The following is a 26,293-nucleotide window of genomic DNA, read 5'->3' as shown; positions in this document are numbered from 1 at the left end:
AAGAATAATACACAAGGGAGAAAAGCTATGGTCCAACAGTCAATTAATACAAGGAACGAAAATTTGATTTTTGATCCCGGCATTTGGATTGACGACTTGGATTTGAGGACAAATCCCTTTCAAGAGGAGGGGAATGATGCATGCCATGGAGGCCCAAGTTACGTTGCATATGTGGGCTGATTTAATAGAGTCTTTTATTTTGTTTTATCTTATAATTTTCGTGGGTTATGTTAGGGTGGCTGAAATTAGGCCTTAGTTGAGTCAATTTTGAGTTTTATACCTTGTTTTGACTAAGGATATGTTTCCTTATTAGATTAGGAGTTATTTTCCATGTTTATTCTCCTAGTTTGGTTAGGTTTTCGCATACCTTATTTGTAGTCCTTATGATGGACGAAAATTAGGGCTTCTTTGCTTGGTAGTTAAGTTGTTTCCTTCTTAGATTAGGGTTAGTCTTTGCCTATATACAGGCCTTCTTATGTTGGACGAAAATTAGCCTACTTTTATCAATAAACTTGTGAGTTTTATTTCTCTCTTGAGAATTCCGAATTCCTCTTGATTATTCCAAGACGAATTCAATTATCGACGTAACGGCGAGTCAACCAACCCTCGTCGCGTGTCATTCATCGTCCCCGAGTTGCTGCGTCAACTTCACGTTGGGGTTTAGGGATTCGTTCGCCTAAATCATTCCGTGGGTTAGATTCAGAGGTTTTGGGATTCCATCTTCTGTTCGTTTTTCAAGTCTTCCGTTTGCGTGGTGTTCGATTGATCGGCAAGGATCATATCAATTATTCACACCGATTAATCCAACTAAGGTTAAGACTATTTAAGTGGCCGAGATCTTGATTCTTAATTAGTCAGAATATAAGAATTCATCTCACTGTGATCCTGTTCAATACACGAAGGTACTAGCATAAATAAATAGCCAAGACAAACTATTTATCCATTTATGCTACAATCTAAACCAGCAACTCGTCCATAGTTGCCTCGATTGTGAACTCAATTTATATCTCAACTTTTTCCAATTATATGATCTTTTGTGATCTACAACACACCATATAATCTATAGTATGAGATAAATTGGACTATAATAGGATTATGCAATAACAATATTTCAGATAGAAGAATCACAGTGAACTAAGGAATCAATGTATACAAGCATAAAGTCTTGCTTTCAGTATACAACCCTTCATTTACGATATGAGAGCGAGTGAGACGGAGTGTAGAAATGAGAAGTAATGTAATATTACTAAGATAGAATGATATTCTTAGTAAGGAAGTTTCTGACTGATTCCTTTTGTTTTACCCCATGAACTATATTCGATGTTATGATATCTGAAGATGCGAGCAGAGGACGGAAGTGAGTCCACCCCGAACGCTACGAGAGTAAGCTAGGACATCAGGTGGGCATTATTTTTACTATACGTATATAGAGATCCCCTGCGTATCGTAGGCCTCTTATACGAAATGAAATAAATGATGTGATTTAACTGTCAATTTCAGTTTGATGAAAATTATTACTGTTGATGATGTTTATGAGTCTGATAAATATTTTGAGATTTATTGATGTTGAACTAATTGACTTGCCAAGTTTTGATGACGACGAGCCTGTATGTCACCCTCTACTGATGAGACGAATTCGGGTCCTGCCACAAGCGGGATTGTGTACACAGAGGTGACCGTGAGCTGTCCTTCGGGTCGGCTGGTCACGGTACTTGAGAATGAGGCCTACTTCTCAGCACCTTAAATGATGATGATTTGTAGATGTGGTACATACATAACGAGAATTTTGACCGGTCATTTATTTATGATGTTTATGATTGTTAACTGCTTACACGGGTTCTTTTGAGTAAAATCCATGTGTATTGCTTATGTGGCAAGTTCAATCTATAGCTCTAAGAGCTAGTTTCATTGATTTTCGGCATATGTCCACTGAGTATTCTGTACTCAGCCCTGCATGTATTTCTAAACGTGCAGGATAAGCGAGGAGGGAGATTGGACTGGTGCTGGCAGGGATTTTGTTTTGGATGATCGTCATTGTACCATAATTATATTCCTTGCAGTAACATCAAGATGTTGAGGTTTATTTTGAACTTAATCAAGAAATTTACTCCTGGCTATATGTCTTCATACATATAGTCTGTTCGCATTTTGCTGCGATACTCTGTATATCCCAAGTCATTGTGAGTAATTAGCTATGTCTACTTTGTAAAGGTTGACAAGAATATCGATGATTTAAAAGTTATAAAGCCAATAATATTTTTATTGATGATGATGTCATCTTTCTTGGTTTATCACGTTTCAGTGATTGCTTCCGCTTGACGTTCGATCTAGTTTTCTCTTTTTACCTTATTAATTTATTTAGTCGTATCGATACCCGGTCTACGCTATCACTGGCTAGGCGTCGGGCTGCGTCACATGCAGCCATATATATAGGCAAAACTAAACCCTAATCTAATGAAGGAAACAACGTCAAAACAAGGAAACTTAAAAACAAGGAAACTAAAATAAACTTGTTCATTAAGAGTATAGTTGGCCTTTGCTCATAACGACATTGAGACGGAAGTTCTCATAAGATTTGGGGAGAGTGTTGAGGATGATATCGACTTTGGCTTCGCCTTCGATACCTCCTCCTAGCAGATCAAGCCTGTCAAACAAATTTATCATATGCATGACATGATCGTGCACAGAACTGCCATCGCTCATCTTACATGCTAAGATTTCTCTCATTATGTTAAAGCGGGCAGATCTTTCAGACTCCCTATAAACCTCAGTGAGATTTAACATGATGCCAGCCGCGTCATCCATGACCTGATGCTGGAGTTGCAAAGTTTGCGACATAGTCATCATAATATAGCACTTGGCCATATTATTCGACTTGTGCCACTTCTTATGCGCCTCACGTTCCGCATCGGTCGACTGGTCAGTTAAGGGCGCGGGACGTGGAGTGGTAAGCACAAAACTGTGCTCATCAGCGTCAAGAATATACATTATGTGGCGTTTCCATTCGGTATAGTTAGGACCGGTGAGAGGATTGTTTGCTAGAATATTAATGATCGGAGACATAGACATATCTGAAAGTAAACAATTTAAACATGTAAGAACATGAAGCACATAATTCGTAACAATAATATTGTAACCTTTTGATAAAACAATATTAATGAAACCTCCAACCGCTCAAAGAATCCCATGTGCAAGCCATGTGGGGTGGACGTTTACACACGAACTCCTCAACCAGACTATTCACCTAGTCATTTAATTTCCATGTCAACTTAACCTTCTGACAAAAGAAACTAATAGTTGGCACCTTAACTAGACCATATCATCATCAAGAAGGGACTCCTTTGGGAGTTGTACATTGTACTTGATATGATATCTAAGCAATGACCACATTTTAACCTTGAAAATTAAATTCTCGAAATTGACATACTCACTCGGACCATGCCGCTTTCAATTTAATTTTCTTGGTTATCTTATTTAATTCCATTCTCCAAAGTACTTGTGAAAATTACACAAGTAAGCCACGTGGGGTGGACGTTTACTGCATAACTCCCACTACTTTAATGGTTTAAATATTTTTTATAGAAACCTCTTCTGACAAACTTATGAGAAACAAATATAAAGTAAGCCACGTGGGGTGGACGTTTACTCACATTGCTAATCATTTTGTCTAGAGACCGCATGTGGAGGTCTAGAAATAATTTTAATTGCTTAAAATTATTAAAACTGCTTAGTCTTTTTAATTCAAAAGGTTTGTACATGCTCAAGCACATAATCCTAATCATGCTTTACTAGAACGCAACATGTAAAACATGCTCGCAGAATTCTAAAACATGCTTAAGAAAACGATAAACCTACTATCATGCTTGTCTAAGCGCAGTTAATAAAGCATATTAACAAGCAGAGACGAACAAAAGCAGGTAAAGAGCATAAGGGATTAACACCACGGCATGCAAAGAACATAAATAAAGAATTAAAATTCTTCGTGACCCATTCGTGGAATCCCAACATCTATTCTATTTTAAATAAAAATAAAATAAAAAGAAAAACCCAAAAACATAAACTTGGCCCGAACACTTTAGGCCCGTCTTTGGAATTAGGGTTTGAGACACGCAGCTAGGGTTTGGAAAACCCTAGCTGCCGCCGCCACCTCCCATGGACAGCACGCACGGCGCCGCTGCAGCAGCCACCGGTCGGCAGCCCAGCAGCGGTCCGGCGCGCATCAGCCCGGCGCGGCAGCCTCCAGCGTGAGCAGCAGCCTCCGGTCGTCAGCACCAGCAGCACTCCTCGGCGCCTCCAGCAGCAGCGGCAGCAGCAGCCAGTCTCGGTGGTCTCGGCGCGCAGACAGCAGCGGCCGCGCGACGCCCACCGGGCGCGCAGCGCGCAAAGCGCGCAGCGCAGACAGCAGCGGCCGCGCGACACCCGCCGGGCGCGCACGCGCAGCCCTGGGCGCGCACCGCCCCTGCTCGCCCCCGTCCAGCCTCGCCCCGCCTCGCCACCAGCATCCAGCACCGAGAGCAGCAGCGGCCGCGCGGCGCCTGACTGGGCACGCTGCGCACGGCGTGCTAACACCCGCGCGTGCGCAGCCCCTCGGCGCCCGCAGCCCCAACTGCCCGGTCCCGTACGCAGCCCGCACGTCTCCTTCTTACACCGTTCATCCATCGTTGATTCGTCGTCGTTCTTGTCTCGTTCCTCAGTTTTACAGATTACAAGGAAAAACAAATACAATTTGAAAAACCTAATCTAACCACGGATTTTCTCGTGGTGAAAAACAATTACAACGTCAAACGACGTATTCCACGAATCAACAGACCACGAAGAACAACAGCAGTAAAAACAACGCACATTATTAATCGTACATAAATTAATAATAGAGCCAAGAAATTAATCCAGGGCTCTGATACCAATTGAAGGAATATTAAATTGAATTAATGTTTTGCTTTGCCCGATGATCGTTTCTTGTTTATTATTAATTTATCATACAACGATTAATCTTAAACATGCTCCTATGAATTTAACAGCTGCACATAGGTGCTAGGAATTACTTACTTGTGACGCGGATGCAGAGATCGTTGATGATCGTGTCGAAAGACTCCAGTTCTGATCTTCTCGACTATATCCCGCTCAGCTTTCACCGTTGGATGGACAACGAGCTATGAAAGTCCCAAGCTAGAAATCTTCCTACAGTTTCCTGCGCCTCCTGAGCTCTCAAAAACCCTAATAATTATCAGTGTGTGTTTCCTGAGAGCTGACATCTGTATTTTATAATACAGAACAAAGGAAGGGGGCGCCAGTTTCTATGCAGGGACGATTTCTAGCCCTACTTGGGCTAGGAGACATTGGGCCAGTCCAGGGACCAGATACAAGGAATAAAGATGGGCCTCAAATAAATTAATTTATCTATGGTCAGCCCAGACCATAATTAATTTATAAATATCAGTTCATTCCACTAGAGAACCGATATTGACTTACCCCTTTATTGCCGGTGTTGAGTCGGGGCTTGTATTTAGACTTATTAAATTCTCGTATTTAAAATATCCGACATCCATTAACTAATTAGAGCTCTGACAGCCTAAATTAATTAATCTCTTTTGTAATCCTTAAGCAGTACCACTCAAACCTTATTATTGCGCCTGAACTTAATCAACCTGCAGGGTTTAACGCAATAAACATTATTGAGCTCCTTAAGGGGATGTGATTATCCTCTATCGGATACGAGTACTAATACAGATAATCAAATATCATATATTAACCGCTATCACCCAAGATATAGAGTACTCAAGTTACTATATAACTCTCGCTCATAGTAAATCAAAGTGATAAACGAATCAACATATATATCTGAAATCTTATTAGTATTAATATCATATAAGTTACTGAGACCTTGATTCTTCACTTAAGTCAGATAGAAGAATACATCTCACTGTGGTCCTATCAATACGTTATGACGTACCAGTATAGATAATTAAGTAGTCAAGACAAACTACTTCCATCTATACCGCATCCTAAACCAATAACTTGTCCTAAAGTTATTTCGGCTGTGATTATATTATATCTCTTAAGGTTATTCCAATTATACGGTCTTCTGTGATCTACAACACACCATATAATCTACTTATATAGAGATAAAGAACATACATATGCAATCATGAACACAATCAGATAGGATATAAAATAGTGAATACAGGAACCAATGTATACAAGCATAGAAAGTTCTTGCTTTCAGTATACAAATCCAACACTGCCAGGGCTAGTGTACACCAGTGACCGTGAGTCATCAAGCGGGTTGGTCGGTCAAGTGTCCGTGAGAGGTGGCCACCTCTCCGGCATAGAGCTTCAGATATGATAGATTACCAGAGAACTTAGACTGCAGTCGAACTTTAAGAATCACAAATGATTTCAGTAGGCTTGGGCTCATTCAACGAAAAATCCCTTGCTTTACTATTTATGATGGCATGACAATTCACAGTTTTATTTAGCATGTATTTTTATACTTAGGCATACGTGCCCACTGAGTACTTTTGTACTCAGCCCTGCATATACTTCTAAATGTGCAGGTTGAGCAGCTGCCGGTGGTGATGAAGTGACGAGCGGAACCCTTTTGTCTTAGTTTTATGTAATAATGAACTTTGGGGATACATGTCTTCATACATGTAATCAGAACCCTTATTCCGCTCCGTACTCGGAAGTCTTTTGTTATTTTGGCTAAGTCGAAGTTATCCGAACTTACTAGTTTATTTGTGTCACACCCCAATTCTTGAAACAATAACTATAACTGGGGTACGACTCATCATTTAAAATGAACAAGGGAAAAACCTTGTGAAATCCGAATAAAATGGATAACAATCGGGCTTAGCCCCTTTGGATGAAGAACGACAGGTATTCAAGTGATACGAATCCATCAACAAACATAATAACTTCAGGATCACAAGTTAAGTGTCATGCTTCAGATAACTAACATTTATAGAATGAAATACTTGTGAATTAATAGTCTCGGCTCAACAAAAGATATTGTTTAGAGTCACAACATAAAGGTCTTAAGTTAAGGAAACAAAAGACATATACTGGCTAGTTCTACAACGGAAGTCAAAATAAGGAGTTGAACTCTAGCCTCAGCTCGTTCCGTCATCACCTGTCGTTAACCTGAAAAACATTTGAAAATATTTGGGCTAAGTACTAATGTACTTAGTAGGCTGCAACTTTAAAACATTTCATAACCTGTAAGAGCAGTTTATCCAATCATACTAACATGACTTAGAAGGTTTTAAAGTGAAATAACTTCTAGGCATGTTAAAACATTTCATAATATACTTAATTATTTTGCGCGCGTTTGCACACTCTATTCTGTTACTCGCTGTGATCCCGGACCTTTTAGCCACCGACGGATCTCTGTCTCCCGCTTACTTGAACTGAGGGCGTAACCCAAATAAGTTTACTTTGACCTCGGGATGCTACCCAGACAGGTCCTTATATTTCACATGCTCCGGAACACATCTAGCCGAGCACCCTTATAACGCCTCTGGTTAGTGCCCGATGGAGATCAACCCACCGAGTCAGCTAACAACATTTGTCAGCCGAACACTTGGCAGGCGATTGGTTGAGGCTGGGTGCTCCTGGTCTTGCTCAGTTCGTTTCAGAGCTGGGTGTTGCGTGGGTGATGGGGCTGCTGGGGTCGGAGGTTTTGGGTGTTGGCTGGCGTTGGTCTGGTGTTGTGAGGGATGGAGTGTCAGTTGAGCCTTTCCGTGTTTGGGTGAGCTCGGCTCGGGGGCGTTGCTGGTCGGACTCCGTTGGTTTTCGGCCCCGTTTCTCGGGGTCGGTTTTTTTGGTGGGATTCAGTGGTTTCTGTCGTTGATATGCTGAATCTCGGAGTGCTATCTCCTTTTTTCCCGGATGCGCTTTTCTAGTGCGTTTTGGTTTTTGTGGCGCGGGGTTGTTTCTTTTGTTGGCTTTTTTCTTTTTTGCTATGTGTTTGTTCCTTTTGTCTGTGTTGGGAAGCCGAGCGATTTAGGGGTGATGGTTAGGCCGGAGCCTTTAAAGTCGTCTCACCTCCGCTTCCTTGCACTTTTCTCTTGTTTACGAGTACTCTTTTTCCCTTCTAAGGATTTTTCCTCGCGGGTTTGCCTTAGAAGGGTTTTAACAAGGCTCGGCCCTTAGTTTGCTCGTTGTGCTCTCAAGGGTTTCTTTTGTTCTTTCTCTTTTAATAAAATTTTAATTTAATAAAACTATATCAAATTTTGTGAATAAATATCAAAACCGGGTCAAAAGTTGAAAGAACTGCGCCTTTTGAATTTAAAAAGGAAAAAAGAGAAGACAGAAAACTACCTGCAACACGAATCATTTATTAATGTATTGGCATTGATAGTTGGAAATTAATGTGCGCGGTTTGTAAGTTTTCCAAAAAGAGAGAATCTCTGCGCGACCCCAAATTACTACGGATTTTATTTGAAACTTTGAGAGTTAAAAATGAAAACCAAAATCGCTTTTGTAGATGTGCATTTATTGCTGCACAAAAACACATTCATATTTGTATATATGTATGCAGAGACGGTTACTCCCACGCTGGTGCGCCATTGTACCTCTCCATTTTGCATTCTTTCCGCACAAGATACGCAGAGCATTTCTTCGTCTCGCACACAAAACGGTTTCGGTGTTTAGCAATCAACTAGACGTGAGCGATTTCTCACATTCGCACGCACTGCTGCGTGTTTCGCTTCGGCAAACTTCGTCTATTTCAATCTATTTCCGGCGAGAGTTTGGAGATGGTGAATCCGCGGTGCTTTTTGGATGTCAGCATCGGCGGAGAACTGGAGGGGAGAATGGTGGTGGAGTTGTACAAGGACGTGGTGCCGAAGACCGTCGATAATTTCAGAGCTCTCTGCACCGGAGAGAGAGGCGTCGGCTCCGTCACCGGCGTTCCTCTTCACTATAAGGTTTTCTGACATATAACTTTGCGGAAAATTTGAATACATTTTCACTGCCCTGATTTGTGTTTGTGTTTTGGTTTTTTATAGATGCCTGCATCAACTTTGATGTTTGACGTTTCGCATTTCGGTTTGCGAGGGTTACTGAATCTAGAACGTTTGGCTTACTCATTTGTTTGATTTGTATGGTTCTTTGAACTTTTTGTAAGGTCCAGAGAGTAAAATAATTAAGAATTAGGAACTCACTTCTCCAGATGATTTCCTGTGGTTATTTTAGTTTAGGTTTGTTTTATTCTGAAATTCTTGGACTGATTTGCCGCAAGATGTTGACTATATGTACTCAAAGTATCTTATCTAATAACAATTTGTATATTCAACATTCTACGTTTAGTCATATTGTATTTTGTACATATTCGACATCTAACATTTAGTTTGTATTTTGTATGTTCAACATTCTACCCACGATTAGAAGCTTTCGGGTTTGTTGTTTTTTATTCGTGTTAATGGTTGGAACAGTTGAAAACCACCGTATAAAAGTGTTCTCTATGTCTTCTAACAAAACGTTTTGTGACAACCACCATTATTTGGTCTTTCTAGTCATGGTTATGAGATATGATCATGATTCCTTCAGTCTACTACTAAACAAATAAAAAATGATTCAGAGTTCAAAATGTCCTTATGAGGTCTTGTTCCTTCTTGCTTCTCAAGCTGAGCAATGCGTCTGATACAGGGTTCACGCTTCGGTCGTATTATCAGAGGTTTTATGGTGCAAGGGGGTGCAATTTCTGTTGAAAATGGCGTGTCTGGTGAATCCATTTATGGACTGACATTTGAGGATGAAAATTTTGAGCTAAAACACACGAGGAAAGGGATGCTATCAATGGCCAATAATGGTCCAAATAGCAACGAGTCTCAATTTTCGATTCTAACGACCCAGGCCCCACACCTAGATGGGAAGTGTGTTGTCTTTGGCAAGTTGATAAAAGGATTTGGAGTGCTTCGTGCAGTAGAGTATACTGCAGTAACAGAAGATTACTGTCCAACTGCTGACGTTGTGATTGTGGACTGTGGAGAAATTCCTGAAGGAGGGGATGATGGGACGGTTAACTTCTTTAAAGATGGTGATTTGTACCCCGATTCGCCTATGGACCTTGATGTTAAACCTGACACTTATTCATGGGTAATTTCTGCTATAGAATCTATCAAAATCATTGGGAATATGCATTTCAAGGTATGTTCTTTTACCATAGCAATAAAATTTTTAATATATGGGCTTCTTGAAGCTTTGCCCGAGTGTATCATCGTGTTATCTTGTTCTACTACTTGTGACTAGTATTAGGGTAGAAGCAGATGGCCTCAAATGGGATGCTTATTCACTCTTCTCCGACATTTATGATTGTATGCCCTTTGCATTATGCAGAAACAAGACTTCAAGATGGCTATAAGAAAGTATCGTAAGGCCATCAAATATCAGGATTTGTGCTGGGAGATGCCTGACCTTGATCAAGGTTACCTTGTTTTCTTGTAGATACTAATCTTGAAAATATGCAATGCTTGAATATGGATGTATTTAAAGGTGTCTTATAGTATCTTATTGCATGTTTTTACAGAACAGAGTGAACTACTGAGGAAAATAAAGTCTCAAATCCTTACAAATAGTTGTGTAAGTTTCTTTTGCTCTGTGTTTACAAATAGTTCTGTAAATTCCTTAGCTCTGTGTGTGTGTTTGTACGCGTTTATCAGATTCAAGGGGCACTGCTAATTGATGTGTTCTGAGACGGAACAAAAAGCTAAGGAACTGGGTTCTGCTGCACCCCTGTCATCTGTTTATAGTAACTATGTTGTTTACATGGATTAAGTACAGTATTCATGCTCCACCACCAGTTCCCGCAGCGCCCACTAAAGGGCACAAAATACTCACATTTTCTGTGATATTAGTTTTATTACAGTAGAGGTTGGTTCCGTTTATAAATGATTAAATATCTCTACTATGTTTCTGTGAAGGTAGGTGACATACCTAAAAAACTTGGAACATTAGTTTATTTAGATTGATCTGATTCATTCATAGCCTTGGTCCTGATTTCATTTCTCTTGTCATGCTTCAGATGTGTAAGATGAAGTTAGGTGATCTTGATGGGGCATTGCTAGATGCTGACTTTGCAATTCGTGAAACAAAAGATAATCCAAAAGCTTTTTACCGTCAAGGCCAGGTTGGTCGTCGTGTTAATTTTCTGTTAAAGTACTAGTTATATGTGTTTCTGTTTCTGAAATAAATAATACAGGTTATACACCATCAAAATGAGTAATGAGTATGTCTAGTACACAAATTGTCCTGTACTAGGATATACTTCAATTTTAGCAGCATGCTTGTTGAATAATTCTTCTAGTTGTTGCAATCACTAGTTTAACTGTGTCACCATTTTCCAGATCCACATGTTCCGAAGTTGCCACCAATAAATCAAGTCTTCTATGCCCAATTGATGTGTAATTGCTGATTTCAATTTGTCTTTCAGGTATATATGGCACTGAACAACATAGATGCAGCAGTTGAAAGTTTTCAAAAAGCGTTAGAATTGGAACCGACTGATGGTAAAGAGCAATTGTTGTGGAAAAGAGGACCTATTCCTCTTTTTATGGAACAATACTTTCTGCTTTTCTGCATTGCTGGCATAACTTTTACCATTCAAATTTGTGTACTTAACAACAGACCTCGAGATTGCAAATGTAATTTTGTAGCTAAATATATTTTACAAAAAGTGATGGTATGATGACCACAACTCTATGCCTTTTCTATTCTTCTTTGTGGGGTTAGCTAAATCTAGGAAAAATATTGAACAAAACTTTAATGCTTTTTAAAATCTATAATTTGCGAAATTGCAATTAATTCTACTTAACTGGAAGAAATAAAAGTTTCGTTTCCCTTTTCAAGGTTGTATAAAGAAGGAGCTTGCTATTGCGAAGAAGAAGGTAAGTGACTTCCAAGTCTTGTATGAACTAATCACATGTATTCAATAAATTTAATGGTTCAAATATTCACAGATTGCTGATAGAAATGACCTGGAGAAAAAAGCTTTCTCAAAAATGTTTCAGTAAATGGAAGTTTTCGTTGTAAGTGTATTCTTTTGTTGGATTTTTCTTTCTCTCTTCCGGCCCATATGTTATCATAACTGAGCAATGTTTGCCATTCATTTTAAATCTAATGCAGGCTATTGGTGACTTGAACACAGAGTTTAACTCTTTTCAATGGATGATCAAGACAGCATTACACTTAACTCTGGAACTGAAAATTTGTCATAGTTATGGTATATAGCAGTATAATCACGGAAGCAAAAAAGACTTCTAAGCAAAGGAATATTTTTGAAGAGAGGAGAGATTACACCAATCTTTACACTGCGAGTCATTTAAAGTACTTTCTTAAACTTCGTACAATGAAAGTTTTGATCCTGAAAAAGATGGATTCCTTTTTCTTTACATGAAAACTATAGTAGTGTTTGGATTTGCGTATATTAACTCCAGTTGGCGACTTCCGCCCACCACTAAAAACCTGTCTATGTTTGCTTGGATTTCCTGCTCTGACATATTCCTGCCTGTTTGTGAAATTTTCCTTGTTAGTTGTTTGTCCTCTCACGTTGGTTTGGCGGAATCTGTTGTGAGGATGTAAGCTTTGCAGTCTCCTGAAAGCCAAGTCTCTGTTGTTCTCTGCTGCGAGTTTCTCCTCCGCAGATACTGAAATTCGTGACTCTGCTTGTGAAATTTGTTTGTTGGCTTCTTGTTTCAGACAGCCGTACTCTTCTTGAGTCAGCTGGATCATTACATTAGCTGCTTCTGAGTTATTTATGTAGTAGAGAGCTTGAGCCAATGATGTGCTAAAGGCCTGTGATTCCAGCTCTATTGCTTCGCAAGTAAGTTCCAATGTCTGAAGAGTCTGCCTCTTGAGTCGCAAGACTAGCTTCAGTTTTGATCTTCTCCTCCGTTTCTTAATTATCTTTGCTTTGAGTTGTTCCGTGTCTTCCTGCATCACATGCACAGCTTGATTTTTGTCATTGATCATCATGCGCATATTCTGCCCTTCATCCTTTGCTGACTTGATGCACATCTCCGTAGTTCCCAGCTGAGCTTGAAGCTCAGTGATGATACTGTTTGCCTTGAGAACTCGGTCTTTCATAGTGTTTAACTCTGCCTGCATCTTTTCGAGCTCATCAATCAGTGGTCGAGAATCTAACCATGACTGTGTTGCTTCTTCTTTAGCCTGTTTGAGATCTTCCTTGACTCTTTCCAGTTCTGCAGTTTTGGCTGTCAATAAATCGTTGATATCGCCTTCTTTCGCTCTCCCCTTTACTGTACAATACTCTGCGTTTTCACCATAGACGTCTTCCATTGCTTTTGCATTGAAGTATATGCTTCCATCTGATCTATATCATCTTATAGTTTGATTGAATGGCCTGTCATTGTACCATTCATTGTGATTTTATCTTTGTTATCATAAAGGTTTATTGTATATATATCTTCATTAGATGTGTAAGGATTGTAGCATGTAAGCTGATACTCCCTCCGTCCCCAAAATAAGTTCCTCTTTGGGGACGTCACGGGTTTTAAGGAAAATGGTAAAGTGTATTGATAGTGGAGAAAAAATATGTTATAATTAGTATTGGGAGTGGTGAAAAGGTGAAAAAGTGTTATAATTAGTATTGGGAGTGGTGAAAAGTGAAAAGTAAGAATAAATAAAGTATTATTAGTGGTAGGGTAGTTGTCCAAAAATAGAAAGAAAGAAAGAGGAACTTATTTGGGGGACGTCCCAAAATGGAAAAAGAGGAACTTATTTTGGGGACGGAGGGAGTATTTGTTTTTAGTAAACATTTTGCGGTAGTCCATTTAGGAATTTATTAGATTAGATGTAAAAGTTAGCTGTTGCCGAAAACTGAGCTTTGGAAATCACAAGAATTCTTTGTCCGCTTTGACTCATTGTGGACGCGTTTAGACAAGAATTTAGGTTGAGATTGTTATGTTAATTACATTACAGCTACAGATGATTAGACAATTTGACGTTGAAAAATGGTCTGGACATGAAATATTAGTAGGGATGCCAATTACAGATTAGTACAGCTGATCATACTGTCATAAAGCTGGTTAGTTGACTCAAGAATATCAATTAAACTTGAAATTGATAAGCTGTCTTGAAAAACTTTAGCTCGACTTTTGTGATTTTTGTTTGAGGGAATTTTTGTAATTAATTAAGGGTGCGTTTACTTTGATGTAAAATGAGAGAAAATGTATATTTTCATCCATTTTTCATCATTTTCACATGTTTAATGGAAAATTTTCTCCAGGCAAGATGGAAAATTTTCTCGGTCAGCTCATTTTCACTTTTTTTCTCTTCAATGTTGGATAATATTATCCTACAGTAGGGGTGTAAAAATATTTTCCAATGTTTTTTTTATTATTTTTATCTCTAGTAAATATATGATGAAAAAAAGAGATCAAGATAATATTTTATCATTTTTTCTTATGCATAATTTTTTATTAAAAATTTTACAGTCAAAGTAAACGCACCCTAAGCCATCAATTGAATAAGGCTCGTCTTAAATTGATTGAGTTCGTTTGATTGATATTCCTAGGTGCTGTTTGGTTCAACCTTGGAGATGGAAAGGAATCAAAAAACAAAAAGGAAAAGAAATGAAAAGAAGGATTCAATTTCTCAACTTGTTTTGTTAGAGCATCCACAATGCTTGTTGCTTAGAGGGGTGTCTTAGGAGTGGTCCCCACCTAAGACACACCCCTCTCCAATGCATTGTGTCTTAAAGGATGTCTTAGATCTCCATTTCCACAAAATTCATATTTCTATACTTTTATTTTTAAATTCCCAATTTTATTAAAAATAAAATTAAACATTACAATAATTAAAATAAAATTAATAACATAATTAAATAATGAATTTCGAATTTTTAAATAATGAATTTCGAATTTTTTTGAATTTAAATAATGAATTTTTTTATTTATTTAATTGGGCGCGTCCGAAGGACGCGCCATACACCACCGCTGCTCGCCCCGGAACGAGGCTTCGACACGGCCTCGCATCAGGCCGCGTCTCCGGTGCAACCCCCCTCCCCAAGACCCGGGTCGATCCCCCTTCGATCCATGCGCTGTGGATGGCCTTAAGTACCACAAAGAGAATTGAATTATATGTGTTCCTGTTTTGACAACCGCGGTGGAGGAGATGACAGTGATGGAGAATGCGCCAGTGGTGGTTGAGGAGATTATTGATTTAAAAAAATTTAGGTATAAATGTTCTTTTTTTTTGTTACACCTAAATAAAACCAAGTAAGTGAATATATTGAATTAATAACTATATTTGAATTAAAATACATAAGAATATATTGTGTGAACACTGAACACACTTTTACAATAAAAATAGTAAACGATGTAATATATAAATTCATTTATTTTGGCGGAACTTCCTTTCATCAGATAGCTGCTTTGCGAACCTTGCTAACGCTTGTTCATTGGTGCCACTGCCCGGAACTGGCACTGATCTACCCGTCTCCAAATCCACACTAGAAACCGGCTTCTTCAGCAGGTCTTGGCCAATCTGCATCAGCGTTTGCATATTCTTTGTTGTCGAAATGTCAACCGAAGATGCATCTCCCGCCAAGTTATCCTCCTTAAATTAAAAATACGTACATATTAAATTAATAGGAAACTAATAAAATAGAGATTTTGCTATTGTAAAGATAGAAAATACTCCCTCCATTTTCAAATAAGTGTCACATGACACAAAAGTACGCATAATAAGGAGTATAATTTTTTATATATACCCTTAATTATATGGAGTACATTTTTTAACTTTAAGATTTTAAATTGACTCTCCTCTCTCTATTAATGTTACGTTTACTTTGATGGATAAATTTAACCATGGAAAATTATGGATAACAAAAAATTATGCCTTTAAATATCTCATTTGTTTTCCCACATTTTACACAAAAATATTTTTCCTTCCTTATTTTCACTTCAAGGATAGATAATATTATCCCTCCAAAAAAGGCACAAATTTTTATTATCCATCCTTATTTTCACTTCAAGGATGAATAATATAATGCTTTTGTGTAAAATGTGGGAAAACAAATGAGATATTTAAAGGCACAAATTTTTGTTATCCATCATTTTCCATGGATAAATTTATCCATCAAAGTAAACGCACCCTATGTGGAGAAGAAAATAAAGAGAATGCATTTAATTCTAGTACTAAGACATGGGTAAAATTGGAAGTTTAGCTTGACTTTACTCTAAAATTTCATAATATGACACTTAAAAAGGGGACAAAGACACTTATTTAGAGATTGAGGGAGTAGTTATTAATTAAGATGAAAAGGATAAAAATTATCACTTCAATTTTACTCTTATTATTATACTATGTCCGTCCTAATTCAATAGGCCACATGAACTGGGTACGAATGTTAAGAGAGATAAAATAACTTTTTGAGGTTAATATTTGTCAAAATAATAGGAGAGAGAATGAAAATATTCTTTTTTAAGTGAAAAGATAGATAATTATTTGTGGGCCACAAGTGTAAATAAAGAGTTAAGCAAGAATATTAGTTATGTATTGATTTTTCATTTTAGAAAGTGACCTATTAAACCAGTGGGCTTAGCCCACTGGCCACCGGACCCTCATTTAAGTGAAGTGACCCGGGTTCGATCCCTCTATTACTAACATCTAACATTACTTTGCCCGATCAAAAAAAAAAAAAAAAAAAAGAAAGTGACCTATTACAATAAGATGTTCAAATAAGAAAATATGGTCTATTGAATTAAGTTCGATTCCGAGTTGTGAATTGATCATGTTTTACCAATATTTCATAAGCACGATACGTCTTAATTATAAAATAAAGAGAATTTATGAATTAAAGGAAAAAAAAAACACACACACACACATTAATAAGAAAATAAGTATAATTAATTACATATAGTAGGTGTTAGTTTTGGCATATATACCTGGATGCGCAGGTAATTTTGGTCGTTGGCAAAGGACTTGAAAATGGTGGAGACATGAAAATCGACCATGTCGGCGCCGGCATCTGCGTAGACGTCGATGAGCGGCGTGGCTCCGTTGTTGTATAACCAGCTAAGGGACCCCCACGCAGCGGCATCTTTAGCATTATACTTCTCTTCCTGTTTGGCGACTCCCGATCCCAACGACACCACCAGCATCTTGTTGCTCTCCCCTGCCCTTACGTCCAACCCCTTCAACTTCCCCAGTATCAATTGTTTCGACACGTGCGTTAACGCCGTCAAGGTCTAACATCACCATTCAAATTTCCATCAAAATCTTGCTATTATAAATATAAACGGAAAATATAACGTCTCGATTTTTACTATTTAGAATGTCCCATTTACAATGTATCAATCCAAAAAAAAAGATATTTTATCTAATTTCTCAATAATAAGAAATACATATTAAACAAAAAAAATATAAAAAATAGTTATTTTTACAATTTTTACTCTTATTAATATAATGATTTATAATCACGAAACTCCTTGGTCTTGAATTGACCATATATATGTTGCTTATAATAAGATCACACCCACGAAGCTAGCTTCTTAGCCATGAATTAATATTTTAATGTCTATAATTCAAAACTAAAATTTTTCCATAGTCATTATAAATTAATCATATTTTGCCTACAATTTTAATGCCGCGAAGCTTCGTGAATTGGTCGCCTACATTCAATTACAACAGCATAGCTTCTTAGTCGTGAATATTGACCCTACTTTGTTGAATTAAGGCTTATTCATCTCAATTAAAGGCAAAATAGTACGTTAAGCCAAAAAATAAGTTTTTTTTTATTATTATTGTTATCTTTACGGTTACTTTTTTATGTTTACAATAGAAAAATAAATATCTTGTTATATTGTATTAACTCATGAAAATGTGTAAACTAGTTGTAAAACTAGCTAGCTACTCACAGGGTTATTGGCGGCGACACCTCCGTCGATGAGATTGAAGGAATGCACCGTTTCATTGGCGCCTTTAGCCTCGAAATAATGCGGTGGGAAGTAAGTTGGAGCTGCGGAGGTGCTGAGGCAGACGTCGGATAGTCGAACTGTCGTTGGAAGAATTTGGTTTCCATCTACCTAGCTAGTATAAACAAAGTTATGATCACTATTGGGACTTGACATTTAATAAAAGAGGCAAAAAAAAAAAAAGAATACTCCCTCCGTCCCAATATTGTTGGCCACATTCTTTTCGCCACGGAGATTAAAAAAGAGATAGTTAGTGTTGTCCCTACAATTTAATGTATTTTGTGAAATTTAATTAAATTATTTATTAAGTCTTTCTTGAACCTAAATATGTATCTTCTTTTCCACTTTTCGGCCGACAACGACACCGGCGCCGGCACCGGCGACCGCGACGCCGACGATGGCGAGAATCTCCCCAAATTTTTTGCCTATGCTTTGTCAAAAACCAAATCAACCCCAAAAAATCAAAAATCAAAACCAAATCAACCCCAATTTCCTCAAAACCAAATTAGAGGAGGGAGAAGGGCGGCGCCGTGAAGAGGGAGAAGAGGACCCAAGATTCGATTTTCAGCCCAACACCGCTGTCGTCGTCGTCGCCGTCGCCCATAACCACTGCTCCTCCAAATCGCGCGGTGAGGGGAATCGCAGCCCCCAGGCTTCGATTTTCAGTGAATCATTGAAGAGGGAGAAGAGAAAATCGGCGACGAGTGAGAAGGAAAAAGGGGGCGGCGCCCAAATCGGCGAAAAAGCCCTAGCCCCAAACCAGAGCAAACCCGCGCTGGCGACGAGGTGGGCGGCGACGCCGGTGGTGCTCTGTGCGTGTGTGTGCGCAACAAGAGAGAGAGAGGGATAGAGCAAAGACAAGGGAGAGGGATGATGCCGTCGTGAAGGAGCTCGACGTCGGCGTTTGGCTCGCCGGCGAGCAAAGACGACAGTCGTACTGGGGAGGGGCGGTGGTGGTAGGGGGGGAGGGCGGCTGAGTGTGTGTGTGTGTGTGTGTTTGTGTTGTGTTTATTTAAGAGGGTTTAGGTTTAGTTAGAAACTTAAATTAAATTAATTAATTATATTTAATTAAAGTAAACTTTGCCATTTTTAGAAAGTAGCCAACAATAGTGGGACAATCCAAAAAAGAAATGTGGTCAACAATATTGGGACGGAGAGAGTAGTATATAATACCCATTTAGCTTAGTGAAATACAAATAGTAGCCACTAGTTGAAAAATATATAAATTCTAGTAGTTTTTACCAAAATGACCATGATAATTTAAATTATGAAATTAATTCAAGGTTTTTGTTCCTACGGAAATCAAAGTTTCATGCAAATTGAACAATTTTCACGTGATAAATCTTAGATTTTTGTACGAGCATTAACTTACAAATAAATTTTCGATCTTTAACGCTAATAACAAGTTGTGCTCTTCTACAACTCATTCACAACAATTACATAGGCCGTCGTGCATGGAGGATGAGTTTTGTTGCTTATATATCTTTTTATTGTTGGCGTCAAGGTTCATGCTCATAGGTTTACGAGATTGCGCAAATTGAACGATTTCGTGTGATTACTATCATGCGAAAACATTCAATTCGCGCAATCATATGGATCTTTTATTTTCACATGAAGAAATAGTATATTTTGACTAAATAAAATAGCTATTTTTTTTTTCAGCATGACAAAATATATTGAGGGAGATGATAAAATGAAGGTTAGTTACATCTTTTGTGGTGAAGATAACAGGTTGGAGGCGCTTGAGATCAAATGAGGGAATGACCAAATTTGTTAGGGTTTGGTTGAGGGTGTGATTGCCTAAGAGTCCTTCCACCAACTGTTTTAGGTACTCTCCATCGTACTTTGGACCGCCGAACAACCCTGTAAGCGACGCACCGAACGCGTTCCGACTGAATTATCATGCACAACACAAAAACATAGTTATTTAGCATATAAGAGAGACTATAGCATGTAAATTACCAAACATTGGCCTAATTATGATTTTTTCACATCACAAAAAGATTATGCATGTAAATTGTAAATTAGTATACTTTAACTCATAATTCCGATTTTGCGGTTGAGACCGATTCACAAACTAGGGTTAATTTTAGGAACGATTCATGATATTTAAGGGTTTTAGTGGGAAAGTCATTAAAATTTAGAATTTGTCACGTTCACTTGAACAAAATATTCTCATGATTTTTGAAGAATTGTCACTTTAAAAAGTGTCACTAAATCTATTACTAATCCTTTGTGTATCTTGGTCTTGCTAACCATCTACTCATTTTAAAGTTTGAATTTTTTTAGAGGGCAATATATATGAATGTACTATCACTTTCCATCAACACACTAAGAGGGCGTTTAATTACTTTAGAGAATTAGCATTAATAGATAAAAATAAGGGTTAAGTATCAAATAAGCCCTTAACGTGGAAGCCCTTATTACATTGCCGACCCTATGGCAAAGGGGGTATCAAATAAACCCCTATCGTAATTAATTTTGAACAAATACACCCTTAGACCTAACGTCCACTTAACTGCCGTTAACTTATTATTAATTTTTTTTTTCTTTTTTTGGTAGGTCCCACTTAACAGCCACATCATCGTCTTCTCCATTCCCCCCTCCCAAACCCTAACTTCCCCTCCCCCACCCGCCGGCGTCGCCTGCCGCCACCACACGCCGGCGCCGGCCGCACCTTCCCCCCCCCTCCCCATACCCCGTCTGCCCCTCCCCTCCCCCAAAATCCCGTCAGCCCCTCCCTCATCCCCAGATCCTGGCGCCCCCCTCCCCAACCCCAGATCCCGCCGGCGCCCGCCACCCTCTCCCCAACCCTAGATCCCACCGGCGCCCGCCACCCCCTCCCCCTCTCCAGACCGTCGCAGAGAGCCCGTCAGACCTCTCCTCCACCGCCTCTCTTCCACCCTCCACCATAAAATCCCAGCGCAACCACAACCCCGCCTACCTCTGCAAATTCGGCCACGCAACACCAACCCCAGCCGACATCTTTTCCGGTTAACCCTCACACAATCGCACAGATCTGAAATCTAAGAAGACGCAGAATTCGAAGGGAGGCGGCACAAAGATTTGAAGGGGGTGGCGAGATGAGCTTCAGATTCTGAATTTTTTTTTTTGAAATCGAAAATTTGGAATTAAAAATGTTCGAACTCTGGTTTTGATAATTTGTTTCTGAATTTGGGTGAAAATTGTTGGCTAATGTTCGAACCTATCGCCGGAGAGATGGGTGAAAATTTGGGGATCGCTGGGTGAAAATTCAGGTGATTTGCGCGCCAACGGCGAGCTTGGAAGCTGGAGCGTTCGGAGGGAGAGAGAGATGGCCGGGGAAGCTGGAGCGTTCGGCTAAAGATGATGATGTGGCTGTTAAGTGGGACCCACCAAAAAAAGAAAAATAAAAAATTAATAATAAGTAAACGGCAGTTAAGTGGACGTTAAGTCTAAGGGTGTATTTGTTCAAAATTAATTACGATAGGGGTTTATTTGATACCCCTTTGCCATAGGGTCGGCAATGTAATAAGGGCTTCCACGTTAAGGGCTTATTTGATACTTAACCCTAAAAATAATAGATAAAAATAGTAAGGTTAATGCTTTATTTATAAATTTTGGGATATCCCAAAGCCCTTTATTATTTATATCATTCAAGCTAGTTTTGTTTGATTCTTATCCTATGAAGAGGGTGTGACTACTCTTGAGGATTAAAATACTCAATCATGCAAATAATCATTCATGCAAAGTAAACGGCCCCTAAAAGGATTATATGGCATATCCGATGTGGAAGTACAAATCCAATCACATGAATTTAAAATGAGAAATTAACAATTCTTCCCGGATAGCAAATGGTTATCCATTAACCAGGGGGCTTAGCCCACTGGCCACCGGGTCCTCACTTAAGTGAAGTGACCCGGGTTCGATCCCTCTTGGGAACGAATTGGTGATTGGAGATATAAGGTGGAGTTTGGTGAATGGAGAGATAAGGTGGTTCTTGGAGTGGATGGGGAACTAACTACTAACATCTAACATGACTTTGACCGATCAAAAAAAAAAAAAGCAAATGGTTATCCATTAAGAGAATATGTACTGAGATTGTTGAGGAGACATGGTCAAAAGCTCGGTGAAGAAATTGGAATCATGAAGAAAATATCACACTATGTAGGATTTGATAAGAGTCGTCACGATATGACATGGAGACGTATATGAATATTGATCAAGAAGACTTAGCTGACTGGCTGCCTTGGGTTGATGTGTATATTTTAATTGTTCATATTCTTGAATTGTTTATTTTTAATGAAATTTAATATGTGAATAGATTGGCCTAATATTAACTCAAAGTTTAATTCGGGGGCTTCATCTTGTCGATTGGGAGTAGAATAATTTCGCATAGCTAGTAAATTTCTTGCGTAGGTTGATTCTTCGTCTTGTTCTTTACAAGTTAGAATTTGTCGTAATTTGATTGGCATATTTCTGGTAATATTGTTTTAATTTATATATTTTAGTTCATTAGATTAATAATTATATTTACTTTATTAGATTATGTTTAATATCAATAGTATGAGTAGCTATTTTTTTTAATTTCTTTAATTCAATGAGATCAGTAATGAAACACTAGTCCAAAATCAATGAGACTTAATTATTTGTTAATTAATTCAATTGGAGATTTTGATTTGTTCCAAAAGAATAGAGTTTTAATATGCTTTTCTTGAGTTTGATTAGCTTAGGTTATTTAGATTAGTGTCAATCGGTTCTCTCAATTTATAATCATTGGAATATAGCTGATAAGCGAACATTCAGGACATATTAATACATATATATATACAACAAAACATATTAGTATTTCCATTTTTTTTTTAATCTTTACGGGTATTATTTCCTTTTATTAAGTGAAAATGTATATAGATAGGCCTATTAACTCAAAAGTTTAGTTGGGGGATTCATCTTGGCGATTGGGAGTACAGGAAATTCGCATAGCTAGTGAATTTCTTGCGTAGGTTGATTTTTCGTCTTGTTCTTTACCTGTTAGAATTGTCGTAATTTGGATTGGCATATTTCTGGTAAGAAACAATATACTCACATTGTCATTTTGAAGAAAGAAACACAATATTTGGTCACTAATTGAAAAGATACAAAAATTGGCCATTTTTTATGTTTTAGGACTGTTTTACCCTTAATTAGGTCGGACCAGATTCGGGTTGAATTCGGATTTACGCGCGGGTTAGGCACACATGACACTATTAATGCCATTAGTGCCATATATTCAATTCTGCAGGAATGATACTTATGACCATATATATTAGTGCCATTAGAGCACTCCCACCAAAAATCCCAAAATTATGCTCCTATATTCCTCCCTAAAGCTTCCCTATTTAATTTTAGGATCTCGATTTTATAAATGCATACACCAGATCTCCTATTTTCTACATAAAAACAATAATTATGTGTGGGCCCTACTAATTATAAGCTTAAAATAAATTTAGGGTGAGTGTAAATTTAAGATTGAATTTAGGTAGGTGTAAAAATTTTTGTGGGCCCCATCCAATTTAGGGGATCTGTTGGATGCATTTTTTTATCTCATTTTCAATTGTTTTAGCCTAAATTTAGAGTTAGTGATGCATTTAGGTGATCTGCTTGGAGTGCTCTTAGTGTCATATACCTGTGTGTTGATATTATTTAGATGTGTACAGTTATATAACCATTTTGAACACTTCTCTGTAGGGTTTAGATTCTCCATTTAGGGTTTAGAGTATCATTTAGGGATTAGATTCCCTATTTTATGGTTTAGATTATTCATTTAGGGTTTAGATTCTCTATTTAGTGTGTTGCACGAATGGTACTTATGGCCATATTAGTTTTTTTGAACACTTCGGCGCGCAAATCCGAATTCGACCCAAATCCGTCCACCCTAATTAAGGGCAAAAAACTTTTTACACACAATAAATGGCCATATTTTTTATTTTTTCAATTAGTGGCCAAATATTGTGTTTCCTTCTTCAAAATGACTATTTTAAAAGCGCTCTCTTTCTAGTAATATTATTTTATTTTATATATTTTAGTTCATTAGATTTATAATTATATTTACTTTATTCAATTATGTTTAATTTCAATAGTGTGAGTAGCTAATTTCTTTAATTCGGTGAGAATAATGTAACACTAGTCCAAAATCAATGAGATTTAATTATTTGTTAATTAATTCAATTGGATTTTCATTTGTTCCATGAGGAGAAAGTTTTAATATGATTTTCTTGAGCCTGATCAGCTTAGGTTTTTCAGATTAGTGTCAATCAGTTCTTTCAATTTTTAATTATTGGAATATGGATGATAAGGGAACATTAATAACATATTAGTACATTTACAATAATAATATATTAATATTTCCATTTATTTTTATCTTCATGAGTATTATTTCCTTTTATGAAGTGAGAATGTATATATAGGACTATTAACTCAAAGTTTAATTGGGGATTTAAAAAAAAAAAAACCTCAAAGTTTAATGGGGGAATTCATCATGGCGATTGGGAGTAGTGGAATTTCTCATAGCTAGTGAATTTCTTGTGTAAGTTGATTTTCATTCTTGTTCTTTACAAGTTAGAATTGTCGTAATTTGGCTTGGCATATTTCTGGTAATACTATTTTAATTTCTATATTTCAGTTCATTAAATTAATAATTATATTTACTTTATTCAATTATGTTTAATTTCAATAGTAAGAGTAGCTAATTTCTTTAATTCAATGAGAATAATGTAACACTAGTCCAAAATCAATGAGACTTACCTAAGGGGGGAATTTAATATGATTTTTTTGAGCATGATCACCTTTGATTAATTTAGATTAGTGTCAATCAATTTTCTCAATTCGTAATTGTTGGAATATGGCTGATTAGGGACGAAACTATCCTACCAGTAGTAGAGATTAAATTGTTAGACGGATATTATTACTTGTTGATTAAATTGGGTTCCTTTTTCTAAATGTTATTGGAACCTTAAATACAAGGTTGACGTTTATAAATAGGTTGTATTTTGATAAGGGAAATAGTTACTTTAAGCGTTGCTCACTATCGATAAAGTAAGTAAGAATTGGGGTATGCCTGTTGCATTCACGCTACCCTATTGCGTCGGTGATCAGAGTAGTGATCAATGTGAATTTATTCGAAGCCAAATCCGTTTTATCCTAATTTTTTTTTTTGGCTATTTTAGTTGATTTTTTTATTTAATTTTTTAGTTAATAATCAATCTCTCAAATTTTAATTTGTTGTGGCTACACCAACTCGATATTTAGGAAATTAAAATTTTTAACATTTTCTTTGTGGTTCAACCCTGCTTATTGTGGTTCTCACTTGATTTTTGGTAGGATTATAGGAATTATTTAGTGGTAGACGACGACCACCATGACTCCTCAATCTCCATGAAAAAAATAAGTGAAAGCTATAATTAAGACATCTTGTGATGAGTAACTATTATATATATCACAAAAATAAAAACGTGTCATAAAATTGAGTGACATATGGGTGTATTAATTTTTATAAGTAACAAACTATATCAACTAACATTTTTTTACATGTAATAAAAATATATAATGCATGTATATGTGGATGTAACTCAGTTTTGTTACACAAAAGATGTCACAAATTTTATGATATACATCTCTCGATATCAATAAAATTATGTCACTATCGTGCTCCGCATACACGTACATAATTTTGCTATGTTAGCGACGGCCCAATTTTAAAATGTGGTAAACCGATCTTGGTAACAAAATGAGATTGAGTTAAATGTATAGTCATTTATATGCATAATCTTGTTTGTGGTGGCGAAACCAAATAATTTACAACATACATACCTGCTCTCGGGAAAGATTTTGGGAGAGTGCTCTATGTAGAATGAGGTAAGATCCTTGGCAGCATACATAGGCCGATTGTTGGCACCTGGCGCCGCGAGCATGGTGGCGACCAACCCGCCGGTGCTCGTTCCGGCAATCACATCGAAATAATCTGCAATTCTTGCATCCGGGCCATCTAATTCCTGTCCATTTTTGTTAATGCAAGAATATGAAGAATGAGGATAAAAATCGGTGAAGAAAATATGGATAACATGTTGTCTTATTAATCAATAAGTCGGGGTTCGAGTCATCTGACGTTGATGACCTGGAGTTTGGCTTCGAGGTTGCCCAGAATTGTGCCTGGAATGATGCCTCTAACGCCGCCTCCGTCGATGCTTAGCACCGTCGCCATTCTTCCTTTTGTTTGAGCATTAGAGATGGGAAATAGTAGGAATTGCAGAGTTGCAAGAAAAGTTAATGCAACTAGAAAATTGATCCTCTCCATTTCGTCCTTGGCTGCATGAGGGTAAATTTTTGTGATAATAATTGTG

At 37.6% G+C, this 26,293-nt stretch overlaps 2 protein-coding genes and 1 long non-coding RNA gene across 4 annotated transcripts; 2 read left to right on the top strand and 1 right to left on the bottom strand.

The window, feature by feature from the left end:
• The first annotated feature begins 824 nt into the window (after positions 1-824).
• LOC130989073 (uncharacterized) lies at positions 825-2,264 on the top strand. Its single transcript, XR_009090444.1, has 2 exons — positions 825-1,766; positions 1,975-2,264. It is a non-coding gene; the product is annotated as an uncharacterized LOC130989073 (long non-coding RNA).
• Positions 2,265-8,375: 6,111 nt separating this feature from the next.
• Positions 8,376-12,389, top strand: LOC130989072 (peptidyl-prolyl cis-trans isomerase CYP40-like). Of its 2 annotated transcripts, XM_057913047.1 has the most exons (9): positions 8,380-8,927; positions 9,649-10,149; positions 10,339-10,426; positions 10,529-10,581; positions 11,024-11,128; positions 11,432-11,507; positions 11,848-11,885; positions 11,958-12,026; positions 12,124-12,389. In XM_057913047.1, exons 1-8 carry the CDS (start codon positions 8,757-8,759, stop codon positions 12,009-12,011), a joined length of 1,086 nt encoding a protein of 361 aa, XP_057769030.1. In that variant the 5' UTR covers positions 8,380-8,756; the 3' UTR covers positions 12,012-12,026; positions 12,124-12,389. The 2 variants fall into 2 exon arrangements, with proteins under 2 accessions (XP_057769029.1, XP_057769030.1); XM_057913046.1 differs by lacking the exons at positions 11,848-11,885; positions 11,958-12,026; positions 12,124-12,389 and having other exon boundaries at positions 8,376-8,927; positions 11,432-11,695.
• A 2,838-nt stretch (positions 12,390-15,227) lies between these two features.
• LOC130989071 (patatin-like protein 3) lies at positions 15,228-26,293 on the bottom strand. The gene is made up of 6 exons (XM_057913045.1): positions 26,068-26,293; positions 25,764-25,945; positions 19,645-19,828; positions 17,880-18,047; positions 16,908-17,210; positions 15,228-15,576 (listed from the first exon to the last, which is right to left on the bottom strand). The coding sequence occupies exons 1-6, from the start codon at positions 26,245-26,247 to the stop codon at positions 15,352-15,354; spliced, it is 1,242 nt and encodes a 413-aa protein (XP_057769028.1). The 5' UTR covers positions 26,248-26,293; the 3' UTR covers positions 15,228-15,351.

Source organism: Salvia miltiorrhiza, chromosome 6, assembly GCF_028751815.1.
Source record: "Salvia miltiorrhiza cultivar Shanhuang (shh) chromosome 6, IMPLAD_Smil_shh, whole genome shotgun sequence".
Lineage (NCBI taxonomy): Eukaryota > Viridiplantae > Streptophyta > Magnoliopsida > Lamiales > Lamiaceae > Salvia > Salvia miltiorrhiza.
This window is presented reverse-complemented; position numbering and strand designations above follow the sequence as displayed.